Source organism: Petromyzon marinus, chromosome 48 (assembly GCF_048934315.1).
Source record: "Petromyzon marinus isolate PM22_M1 ecotype Great Lakes invasive population chromosome 48, UKy_Petmar_22M1.pri1.0, whole genome shotgun sequence".
NCBI classification, from domain to species: domain Eukaryota; kingdom Metazoa; phylum Chordata; class Hyperoartia; order Petromyzontiformes; family Petromyzontidae; genus Petromyzon; species Petromyzon marinus.
This window is the reverse complement of record NC_133714.1, coordinates 6,983,774-6,997,007: the sequence shown is the minus strand read 5'-3', so window position 1 is coordinate 6,997,007 and position 13,234 is coordinate 6,983,774. Positions and strand designations below refer to the sequence as shown.

General features: G+C 53.0%; 1 protein-coding gene across 1 annotated transcript in view; it reads right to left on the bottom strand.

The window, feature by feature from the left end:
* Positions 1-11,210, bottom strand: part of LOC116952742 (SRSF protein kinase 3-like) — a 33,482-nt gene extending 22,272 nt beyond the window's left edge. Inside the window, exons 1-6 of the mRNA XM_076074416.1 lie at positions 11,180-11,210; positions 10,088-10,438; positions 7,748-7,856; positions 4,169-4,256; positions 3,530-3,619; positions 1,056-1,160 (exon numbers count right to left, since the gene is read on the bottom strand). Coding sequence (XP_075930531.1) covers positions 1,056-1,160; positions 3,530-3,619; positions 4,169-4,256; positions 7,748-7,856; positions 10,088-10,438; positions 11,180-11,210 — 774 coding nt within the window. The remainder of the gene's footprint in view (positions 1-1,055; positions 1,161-3,529; positions 3,620-4,168; positions 4,257-7,747; positions 7,857-10,087; positions 10,439-11,179) is intronic.
* Between the last annotated feature and the right edge of the window lie 2,024 nt (positions 11,211-13,234).

Sequence of the window (13,234 nt, the reverse complement as noted above, 5' to 3'; positions counted from 1 at the left end):
CCCGTTGCCTGAAACGAGTCGGCTGCGCTCCACAGATTCTTCCCCTTCAAGGCACCGCCGCTGTCGTGGTGTCATTGACGAACGCGTTTAGTTGCTTGGCAACTCTAAGGGGCCGTCCATAAATGACGTCACGCACCTAGTACGGGGGGGAGGGGCATGGGGGTCAGACAATTGTGACGATGTGTGACGAGGGGGAGAGGTGGGGTTGAGAAATGTGACGTCACATCAGAATGCGCAACTTTAAATAAATATATAATGGTTATAACACCACTCCTACAACATCGGAGTGCAGTGCCACATTAAATACGCACTACAATGACAATAGTTTAAAGAGATTTGAAGCACGTTTTATTTTCAAAATGAAAATATGTTTTTTTTTAGGGGGGGCAGAGCTTTGTGACGTCATATTTGGGGGGGGGGGGGGTCTGACTTTTTGTGACGCCATGTGACGAGGAGGAGGAGGGGGGGGGTCAAAAATCGTCCAAAATCGCGTGACGTCATTTATGGACGGCCCTTAAAAGGATGACGATGACGACGACGAAATACCACGTGACCATGACGACGAAATACCGCGTGGCGATGACGACGAAATACCACGTGACCATGGCGACGAAATACCACGTGACCATGACGACGACGAAATACCGCGTGACCATGACGACGAAATACCGCGTGGCGATGACGACGAAATACCACGTGACCATGGCGACGAAATACCACGTGACCATGACGACGACGAAATACCACGTGACCATGACGACGACGAAATACCGCGTGACCATGACGACGAAATACCGCGTGGTGATGGCGACGAAATACCACGTGACCATGAGGACGACGAAATACCACGTGACCATGACGACGAAATACCACGTGACCATGACGACGACGAAATACCGCGTGACCATGACGACGAAATACCGCGTGACCATGACGACGACGAAATACCGCGTGACCATGACGACGAAATACCACGTGACCATGACGACGACGAAATACCACGTGACCATGACGACGACGAAATACCACGTGACCATGACGCCGACGGGGCCCACCTGCCGGATGATGGTCTTGACGCAGGCGATGGGGATTCCTCTGTAATTGGCCCTCACGATCCACAACAGCAGCTGCTGCCCCAACGCCTCGAACACCATGCACATGTCCACCGCGACGTCAAGGGAAGTTCCGACGGTCTTGCACCCACCCCCTGATCCTCGCACCACTCACAACTCACTCGCTCTGCCCCATCCCGGGCACTGCACTCGCAGTCGTCCGTCTCTGTGCCTCCCTCGAACCTGCGCCCAGCCTCGCTCGCTCGCTCGTTCCTTCGCCCTTCTCGCTCCACTCCACTCAGGAACCGACTCCCCCTGCGGCACACTCACTCACCCGCTCGCTGACCCACTCACTCACCCGCTCGCTCACCCACTCACTCACCTGCTCGCTGACCCACTCACTCACCCATTCACTTACCCACTCACTTACCCACTCACTCACCCGCTCGCTGATCCACTCACTCACTCACTGACCCACTCACTCACTCACTGACCCACTCACTCACCCACTCATTCGCTCACCCGCTAGCTGACCCACTCACTCACCCATTCACTTACCCACTCACTCACTCACCCACTCACTCACCCATTCACTTACCCACTCACTCACCCACTCACTCACCCGCTCGCTGATCCACTCACTCAGTGACCCACTCACTCACTGATCCACTCACTCACCCACTCACTCACACACTCACCCGCTCGCTTATCCACTCACTCACTCACTGACCCACTCACTCACTCACTCGCTCACCCACTCACTGATCCACTCACTCACTCACCCATTCACTTACCCACTCACTCACCCACTCACCCGCTCACTCACCCGCTCACTCACCCGCTCACTCACCCGCTCGCTGACCCACTCACTCACCTACTCACTCACCCACTCACTCACCCATTCACTTACCCACTCACTCACCCACTCACCCGCTTGCTGACCCACTCACTTACCCACTTACTCACCCACTCACTCACCCATTCACTTACCCACTCACTCACCCGCTCGCTGACCCACTCACTCACCCATTCACTTACGCACTCACTCACCCACTCACTCACCCGCTCGCTTATCCACTCACTCACTCACTCACCCACTCACTCGCTCACCCACTCACTGATCCACTCATTCACTCACCCACTCACTGACCCATAGACCCACTCACTCATTGACCCACTCACTCGCTCACCCACTCACTGACCCACTCACTCACTCACCCACTCACTGACTTACTCGCTCACCCACTCACTGACCCACTCCCTGACCTACTCGCTCACCCACTTACTGACCCACTCACCCACTCATGGTTGTCTAAGTACGGTCCGAAAGAAGTTCAACATACATACAACTTCACTGACCTGCTTCCATCTCTCCCTTAAAACAACCCCCATCACTCCTCTCCAAGCCCATCATCATCACCATCATCACCATCATCATCACCATCATCATCCTGCTACACCCTGCCCCCACCGGCCATCTACGACCAGGCCTACTTCAACTCCTATCACAACCCCTACCACAACCACAATCACTACCCCTACCACTACCTCTACCACAACCACTACCCCTACCACTACCACTACTTCTACCACTACCCCAACCCCTACCACTACCCCTATCACTACCCCTACAACAATCACTATCACTACCCCAACCCCTACCACAATCACTACCCCTACCACTACCCCAACCCCTACCACAATCACTACCCCAACCCCTACCACAACCACTACCCCTACCACTACCCCCATCACAACCCCTATCACAACCACTACCCCTACCACAACCCCTACTACAATCACTATCACTACCCCAACCCCTACCACAACCACTACCCCTACCACTACCCCTACCCCAACCCCTACCACAACCACTACCCCTACCACTACCCCTACCACTACCCCCATCACAACCCCTATCACAACCACTACCCCTACCACTACCCCTACCACTACCCCTACTACAATCACTATCACTACCCCAACCCCTACCACAACCAATACCCCTACTACTACCCCTACCCCTACCACTACCCCTACTACAATCACTATCACTACCCCAACCCCTACCACAACCAATACCCCTACCACTACCCTTACCCCTACAACAATCACTATCACTACCCCTATCACTACCCCAACCCTATCACTACCCCTACCCATTATAACTACCCCATCGCTATCACCACCCCTATCAATACCACTATCACTACCCCTTCCACAACCACCAACCCTATCACTAACCCTACCCCATCCCCTCCTGAACAACTCCAACCTGTCCCCCCTAACTGTCACCATAACTACTCCACCACTTTCATAACAACAACAACAACAACAACCCCAGCACCTCTTCACAATCTCAACCACTCCCATCTGACGTGCCATTGCACGGACTGCTGTACCTCAGGGCGCCAGGCACATGAACCTAAGTCGAGACCCCCGACCCCAGCACCGCCCCCACGCTGCCGCCGAGGGATACGGATCCCGTTGGGCCCGGACACTCTGAAGTTGTCGAGCAGAGCGACGACTCGTTCCCTGTACGGATCCTCGGAGTCCGCCTCCCGTATCTGTGAGCGACATGCCGGTGGGGGGGGGGGGGAGGTGCATGTGGGTGGGGGTAGGGGTGGGTGGGGGTAGGGGTGGATGTTGGTGGGGGGGGGGGGTTGGTGGAGGGGTGGGTGTGGGGTGGGTTGGGATTGGGTGGGGGGCGGGTGGGGGTGGGTGGGGCTGGGGGGGGTGGGTGCATGTGGGTGGCGGTGGGTGGGCATGGGTTGGTGGGTGTTGTTGGGTGGGGGTGGGTGGGGGGGCGGGTGGGGGTGGGTGGGGGGTGGGTTGGGATTGGGTGGGGGGGCGGGTGGGGGTGGGTGGGGGGGTGGGTGGGGTGGGGACGGTGCATGTGGGTGGCGGTGGGTGGGGGTTGTTGGGTGGGGGTTGTTGGGTGGGGGTTGTTGGGTGGGGGTTGGTGGGTGTTGTTGGGTGGGGGTTGGTGGGTGTTGTTGGGTGGGGGTTGGTGGGTGTTGTTGGGTCCTCGTCCAGCGGTTCTTGGCCATCCTCCGCGAGGGGGGACGCTGTCCGCGCGACGCAGGCCGCGGGGGTGCCGGAGTGTCGCCGCTCACCCGCTGCAGGATGCTGACCTCGTCCCGTGCGGCCCGGGCGTAGTGCAGGGCGCTCTTCACCACCTTGAGAGCCACGAAGCGCTTGGCCCTGGACGCGGCAAACGCAACGCGCCACTCGGCTCCCGCACAGCTCCACTCAGCTCCACTCAGCTCCACTCAGTACCACTCAGCTCCACTCAGCACCACTCAGCACCACTCAGCTCCACTCAGCACCACTCAGCACCACTCAGCTCCACTCGGCTCCACTCAGCTCCACTCAGCACCACTCAGCTCCACTCAGCACCACTCAGCACCACTCAGCTCCACTCAGCACCGCACAGCTCCACTCAGCTCCACTCAGCACCACTCAGCTCCACTCAGCACCACTCAGCTCCACTCAGCTCCACTCAGCACCACTCAGCTCCACTCAGCTCCACTCAGCTCCACTCAGTACCACTCAGCTCCACTCAGCTCCACTCAGTACCACTCAGCTCCACTCAGCTCCACTCAGCTCCACTCAGCACCACTTAGCTCCACTCAGCACCACTCAGCTCCACTCAGCTCCACTCAGCTCCACTCAGCACCACTCAGCACCACTCAGCTCCACTAAGCTCCACTCAGCTCCACTCAGCTCCACTCACTACCACTCAGCTCCACTCAGCTCCACTCAGCACCACTCAGCTCCACTCAGCACCACTCAGCTCCACTCAGCACCACTCAGCTCCACTCAGCTCCACTCAGTACCACTCAGCTCCACTCAGCTCCACTCAGCTCCACTCAGCACCACTCAGCTCCACTCAGCTCCACTCAGCACCACTCAGCTCCACTCAGCACCACTCAGCACCACTCAGCTCCACTCAGCACCACTCAGCTCCACTCAGCACCACTCAGCTCCACTCAGCACCACTCAGCTCCACTCAGCTCAACTCAGCTCCACTCAGCACCACTCAGCTCCACTCAGCACCACTCAGCTCCACTCAGCTCCACTCAGCACCACTCAGCTCCACTCAGCACCACTCAGCTCCACTCAGCACCACTCAGCTCCACTCAGCACCACTCAGCTCCACTCAGCTCCACTCAGCTCCACTCAGCACCGCGACGTGGGCAACCACCGCAGTTGAGGGTGAGAGGCAGAGAAGTTGTAATGGTGATGACGACGATTATGACCACGATGACGATGTCGGCAATGATGATTATGACCACGATGACGATGACGGAAATGATGATTATGACCATGATAATGATGACGATGACGGCAATGATAATTATGACCATGATAATGATGACGATGAAGGCAATGATGATTATGACCACGATAATGACGACGATGACGACGATGATTATGACCATGATGACGATGACGGCAATGATGATTATGACCACGATAATGATGACGATGACGGCAATGATGATTATGACCACGATAATGATGACGATGACGGCAATGATGATTATGACCACGATAATGATGACGATGAAGGCAATGATGATTATGACCACGATAATGATGACGATGAAGGCAATGATGATTATGACCACGATAATGACGACGATGACGACGATGATTATGACCACGATGACGATGATGGCAATGATGATTATGACCACGATAATGATGACGATGACGGCAATGATGATTATGACCACGATAATGATGACGATGAAGGCAATGATGATTATGACCACGATAATGATGACGATGAAGGCAATGATGATTATGACCACGATAATGACGACGATGACGACGATGATTATGACCACGATGACGATGACGGCAATGATGATTATGACCACGATAATGATGACGATGACGGCAATGATGATTATGACCACGATAATGATGACGATGAAGGCAATGATGATTATGACCACGATAATGACGACGATGACGACGATGATTATGACCACGATGACGATGACGGCAATGATGATTATGACCACGATAATGATGACGATGAAGGCAATGATGATTATGACCACGATAATGATGACGATGACGGCAATGATGATTATGACCACGATAATGATGACGATGAAGGCAATTATGATTATGACCACGATAATGACCACGATGACGGCAATGATGATTATGACCACGATAATTATGACGATGACGGCAATGATGATTATGACCACGATAATGATGACGATGACGGCGATGATGATTATGACCACGATAATGATAACGATGAAGGCAATGATGATTATGACCACGATAATGATGACGATGACGGCGATGATGATTATGACCACGATAATGATGACGATGAAGGCAATGATGATTATGACCACGATAATGATGACGATGACGGCGATGATGATTATGACCACGATAATGATGACGATGACGGCGATGATGATTATGACCACGATAATGATGACGATGAAGGCAATGATGATTATGACCACGATAATGATGACGATGACGGCGATGATGATTATGACCACGATAATGATGACGATGACAGTGATGATGATTATGACCACGATAATGATGACGATGAAGGCAATGATGATTATAACCACGATAATGATGACGATGACGGCGGTGATGATTATGACCACGATAATGATGACGATGAAGGCAATGATGATTATGACCATGATAATGATGACGATGACGGCGATGATGATTATGACCACTTTAATGATGACGATGACGGCAATGATGATTATGCCAATGACTATTCAACAATGATGACGATCGCGATGGTGATGACACTTATGGTGACGACGCTGACGACGACGGTGATGATGATGACGATGGTGCTGACTATGGCGACGATTGTCGGTGACGGCGATGATGACGATCATAACGGTGACATGATTGCGACGATGACGACGACAATGATTATGACGTCACGGATGGGCTGTAGGGGAGGGGCGAGGGGAGAGGGAATGGGCGATGATGAAGAGGTGGTGAGGGCTTTGAGAGAGGGACGTGAAGGAGGTGAAGGAGGTGAAGGAGGAGGGAGGGGGGTGGGGGACTGATTAATGCACAGGGGAAGTTCATTTTGCGGTGGTTGGGTACGAGGAGAGAGAAATTTACAGATGATGGGGATGAGAACGCAACACCAAATCACGTTTAATATTACCAGGTAAGGCTCTGGCTATCGTAAATCTTAGCTCAACCAAGTGGCTGGCAATGTGGACATTCACAGCAGCCAAAGACTCTAAACGCGTGGTGACGTTCACTCTAAATGCGGAGGACCCGGAGAAAAATCCACGCGACCACGGGGAGAAAGAGACAGACACAGAGAGAGAGACACGAAAACGAATTCCTTTAGAACTGCTTCGTAGTTTGTCGTCCTTCCCCCCCCGCAAACCTCCGATCAGCGCGGTTGGCTACGTAACAATGCGAAAGAAGTCTCACGTGCTGTACGGAACATTCAAACTCCAAATATACAGCGGGCGTCATCAGGGTCCGGATCGAACCCCCACCCCGACCCCACCACGACCTCCTCGCGCACCAGGCTAGGAGGTGAAAATCTCGCGGTGCCAGCGGGGCAAAGTCGCCCGGCGCTCACTTATAGATTTTAAAGCTTTCGTGACTGCTGGGATCCATACTCTTTGGTGCTATTGGGTAAAGTCGGCGCTCACCACGTGTCCCAGCAGAGCCAGACGGTGGAGAAGTGACCCCAGCCGAGTTTTCGCACCACGTGGTAGCGGCTGTTGAAGAGGTCGCCCTTCCGCACGGGGTGGTAGCCGCCTGTGAGAGAGACAGAGACAGTGGAGAGACAGAGGGGAGACAGAGGGGAGACAGAGGGGAGACAGAGGGGAGACAGAGGGGAGACAGAGAGGCAGTGGAGAGACAGAGGGGAGACAGAGAGACAGTGGAGAGACAGAGGAGAGACAGAGAGACAGTGGAGAGACAGAGGAGAGACAGAGGAGAGACAGAGAGACAGTGGAGAGACAGTGGAGAGACAGAGGAGAGACAGAGAGACAGTGGAGAGACAGTGGAGAGACAGAGGAGAGACAGAAACAGAGAGACAGAGGAGAGACAGTGGAGAGACAGAGACAGAGGAGAGACAGAGAGACAGAGAGACAGAGGAGAGACAGAGACAGGGAGACAAATCCAAAAACCTTTGTTGTGAATAATGTTGGTCGCGAGAGCCTACGTGTTAAACTGACTAACCTCTATGGGGAGGATAATTTTGCGTTGTGATCGAAACGTCGTGATTGTTTTTTGTTTTAATATAATTTTATTGTATTTCTACATACGTGACTTTACCGAAAAAAACAATGAGTAATTTTATGCAGTCACGAAAGCTTTAATACTTTAGCATTGATACAATGGAACAGTATTGATACAATGCAACCGTATCGATACAATGGAACCTTATCGATACAATGGAACCGTATCGATACAATGGAACCTTATCGATACAATGGAACAGTATCGATACAATGGAACCTATCGAGACGATGGGACCGTATTGAGACGATGGGACCCTATCGCGAACAACTGCACCACCCGATGCCCGCTGCACTCCGGCGCACTGAGCGGCTTTAAGTCGCGCTAACTGCTGAAGCTATCGCACGGCTCACGGACTTGAAGTTGGACGCGTGATTATCACACACGCACGCACACGCACGCATACGCGCACACACACGCGCACACACACACGCACGCACGCGCGCACACACACACGCACACACGCGCACACGCGCACACACACACGCACGCACGCGCGCACACACACACGCACGCACGCGCGCACACGCACACACACACGCACGCACGCGCGCACACACACACGCACACACACACGCGCGCACACACGAGCGCACACACACGCACACGCAGACTTAAATAAAGACCAATATACTTGCATAGAGACCCACAGACCTACATAGAGACCCGTAGACTTACATAGAGTCCCGTAGACTGAAATAGACTTGGACAGAGAACAGCGTACTTACATAAGTACACAGGGATCCCATAGTTCACGGTTTCATGTAGACCCATAGATACGCTACGTACATAGACGAGCTATAGACTTACACTTGCATAAAGATCCACAGATGATCATGATGATGACGACTACAATGAAGGACGGTGATGACGGTAACGGCGACTCTCAGCGAGACACCAATCCTCCACGTATGCCGTACTACGACACATTTTCATAGCGACGACGATGATGATGACGACTATGACGACGAAAGATGATTGTGATGATGATGATGATTATTATGACAATTACTCGATTGGAATAGACGGTAGCTAACGAGCATCGCTTTTCCCCCCATCCTGCAAACGCAAAACTTGGCAGGACCCTCTTGAAAATGAGTCACGTGACTCGGTGCGAGGCTTCCCCGTGTAAACAAGCACAGTAACAACAACTAGCAACCACCATGTCCTTTGGACGTGACGTCCGGCCAGCCAGCAAAACTTTTTTTTCCTAATCTAATGTAGAATATGATTACAATCCGCACGTCCTTTGGATGCCACCGTCTGTCCGTCTCTCCTTCCCTTCCCCTCCGGATGTGATATCCAGCCAACAAGCCAGCCACGAATACGTTTATTTCCTCACATAGCATGATGGTACTTAACATGACAACAACCCGCACGTCCTGTGGACGCAACTCCCCTCCATCCCTCTCCCCGGGCGTTGCATCCAATGAGAACAACAAACCAGCCAGCCAGCCAGCAAAACTTATCTCTAACGATCTTCATCTTTCGTACGATTGCTGCTGCTGCTGGTGTAGGCGCAGAGCAGCGACTACAGCTTGACATTCAGGCGGTGAAGCCCAGCCAGACAGGAGACGCCGGGGCACTATTACCACCGCGGTGTCTCCTTCGTGTTCGTGGACCGGGCCATTGCGCGCCGTGACACGTGCGCTACGGTCCGTTCTAACAATTCACGACGACGACGACGACGATTTGGGCCCCTGCTCCCCACTGAGCCCTGCGGACGAGCAGCCACGAGCCCTCACCGGGACAGTAATCCTGCGGATCTTCTTGGCCGTCCCCAAAGTCCGAGTCGCCGTGGCCGTTCGAGGCCTTGGGCCGGCGGCGTGAGACCTCCTCCTCCTCCTGCTCCTTGTCGCCGTGACGCCCCTCGGAGTCCTCCTCCTCCTGCTCCTCCTCCTCCTCCTTGCCGCCGCCTTTGCGGCCGCGCTCCTCCTCTGTGGTGGGGCCCGGCGAGCCGTCGCCGGCCTCCAGCTCCGGCCTGAAAATGTTTTTTTTAAACTCTTGAACATTCCACCGTGGTTTTTCATCTACCAGGCAAGGCCCCACTGAGCTGTATAGCGTTTTTTTTTCTTCTTCTTTTCTTCCAAAGCCACCTGTCAATGAATGATAGTTTAACTAAGTGGCTTATCTCTTGACTTAAAGCTTTCGCGACTGCAGGAATTCACATTCTATCTACGTGATAGGTTCTAAGAAACCTATCTACGTACCTTTACCGACAGACCCAAGGAATATAAGTGGCTTATCGTTATATTCTTAGCTCTTTCGGTAAAGTCACGTTGAAGGGAAACAATAAAATAATATTTTAAAAATATTATTTTATTGTTTCCCTTCAACGTGATATTTTAAAAATATTATTTTATTGTTTCCCTTCAACGTGACTTTACCGAAAGAGCTAAGAATATGAATTACTGCAGTCACGAAAGCTTTAAATCAAAATTTGGCTTATCGTTGTTCTCAACTAAAAACTAAACTATTTGAATTTTTTCCAATGAGCTACGTAGCTCTTTTGGTTTTCGGACGCGACCCGGCCACAATTGGATAAGCTCAATAAAACGGCTTATCATGGTTCTAAACTTAAACTAAACTATTTGGTATTTTACCAGCTGGCAAGGCATTGTGGTTACTGCCTTCTCCTCGACGCCCACGTGAAAGTGGAGTTGTTTCACGACAAACATCGTGAGTTTGCGGGTGATCCACCCACCATCCCTCGCCGCTGCCCGCACAGCGCTGGGTCAAGGGCATGCACCACCGTCGGAGTGGCAAATTGAGCTCATTCAAGCGCAGCACAAACTCTAATGAGGTGATGGACATTCTCCCAAGGTCCCTTAAATCACCCCTAATCCACACCGCGGGGGCCAGAGCCATCTTCTCACGTGCCCTGTCGTGGGAGGTATTCATCGCATGGCTATCAACCCCACACACACACCCCCCCCACACACATACACACATACACACACGTATTAATTTCTCATAACCGTGGCATAAAGCCCCATAAGGTGAAGGTTAAAATGTGTTGCCGTTTAATCTCTGCGTCTATATGCACGCCTATGGACACCGAGGAAAACCCATTTCCATGGAGCTGCGTTTTGTGTTTAGTTCGTGGTCCTTTGAAATTTCTCAGGTGCGCCGCTTCCGCGGCCGTCTGGAACGCTCTTCCTGCCGGTATTAGGACGCCACTGGAGCGATGCACTTGTAAATGATCATCTAGATTGACAAGCTCATTTCTTTAGAACTGCTGTTTGTGTTTCGTGTGCTGCCCTTCCCCCGCACCTCGGATTAGCACGGTTGGCTACGTACGGTGCGAAAGAAGTTCAACGTACATATAAACTACTACACACTACACTCCTTTACACTACACTATTTAGCGCACTATACATCACGCTAGGGGCCGTCCATAAATGACGTCACGCACCTGGGGGAGGGGGGGTCAGATATTTGTGACGATGTGTGACTATTGTCATTGTAGTGCGTATTTAATGTGGCGCTGCACTCTGATGTTGTAGGAGAAAACATTTATTTAAAAAAAAAGTCTATTTAATGAAGTAGAACGCGTTATCTATATTTATTCAAAGTTGCGCATTTTGATGTGACGTCACATTTCTCCCCCCCCCCCCATCCATCGTCACACATCATCACAAATGTCTCACCCCCCCCCCCCCCCAGGTGCGTGACGTCATTTATGGACGGCCCCAGGGCCCAGAATCCTACACCTTGCCGTTTCAAGGTGTAGGATCCTCCTCCGCGCCAGCCAGCCACCTCTGATAGATTGTTTAGAATTACTTTTTGTGTTGAGTTTAATTGTCAGTCCCCCGCAACTCCGATGAGCGTGGTTGGCTACGTAAGGTGCGAAAGAAGTTCAAAATACATACACTCACCCACCCACTCACCCACCCACTCACTCACTGACCCACCCACTCACTCACTCACCCACTCATTCACTCACCCACCCACCCACTCACCCACCCACTCACTCACTGACCCACCCACTCACTCACCCACTCATTCACTCACTCACCCACCCACTCACCCACCCACTCACTCACTGACCCACCCACTCACCCACCCACTCACTCACTCACCCACTCACCCACCCACCCACTCACTCACCCACCCACCCACCCACTCACTCACTGACCCACCCACTCACTCACCCACTCACTCACTCACCCACTCACTCACTCACCCACCCACTCACTCACTGACCCACCCACTCACTCACCCACTCACTCACCCACACACCCACCCACCCACTCACCCACCCACTCACTCACTGACGCACCCACTCACTCACCCACTCGCGGTTGGCTACGTACAGTCTGAAAGAATTTCAACATACACACACTCACCCACCCACTCATTGACCCACTCATCCACCCACCCACTCACCCGCCCACCCACTCACCCACTCACTCACCCACTCACTCACCCACACACTCACTCACTCACCTCACCCACTCACTCACCCACACACTCACCCACTCATCCACTCACGATTGGTTACATACGGTGCGACAGTAGATCAACATACACACATACACACCACCACGAAGGGGGTGTGGGGGTGTGGGGGGAGCAGCTCGCTTCACGACCTGGCTTGCCCAGCTTGCTACTCCCACTGCCCCCCGCCGTTATCCACAAATAGCCGTGGATGGGGTGGGCTGTGTGTGGGTGTGTGTGTGTGTGTGGGGGGGTGTGTGTGGGTGTGTGTGTGGGTGTGTGTGTGTGGGGGTGTGTGTGTGTGTGGGGGTGTGTGTGTGTGGGGGGGTGTGTGTGTGTGGGTGTGGGGGGGGGTGTGTGGGGTGTGTGTGTGTGTGGATGTGTGTGTGTGGGTGTGTGGGGGGGTGTGTGTGGGGTGTGTGTGTGGGCTGTGTGTGTGTGTGGATGTGTGT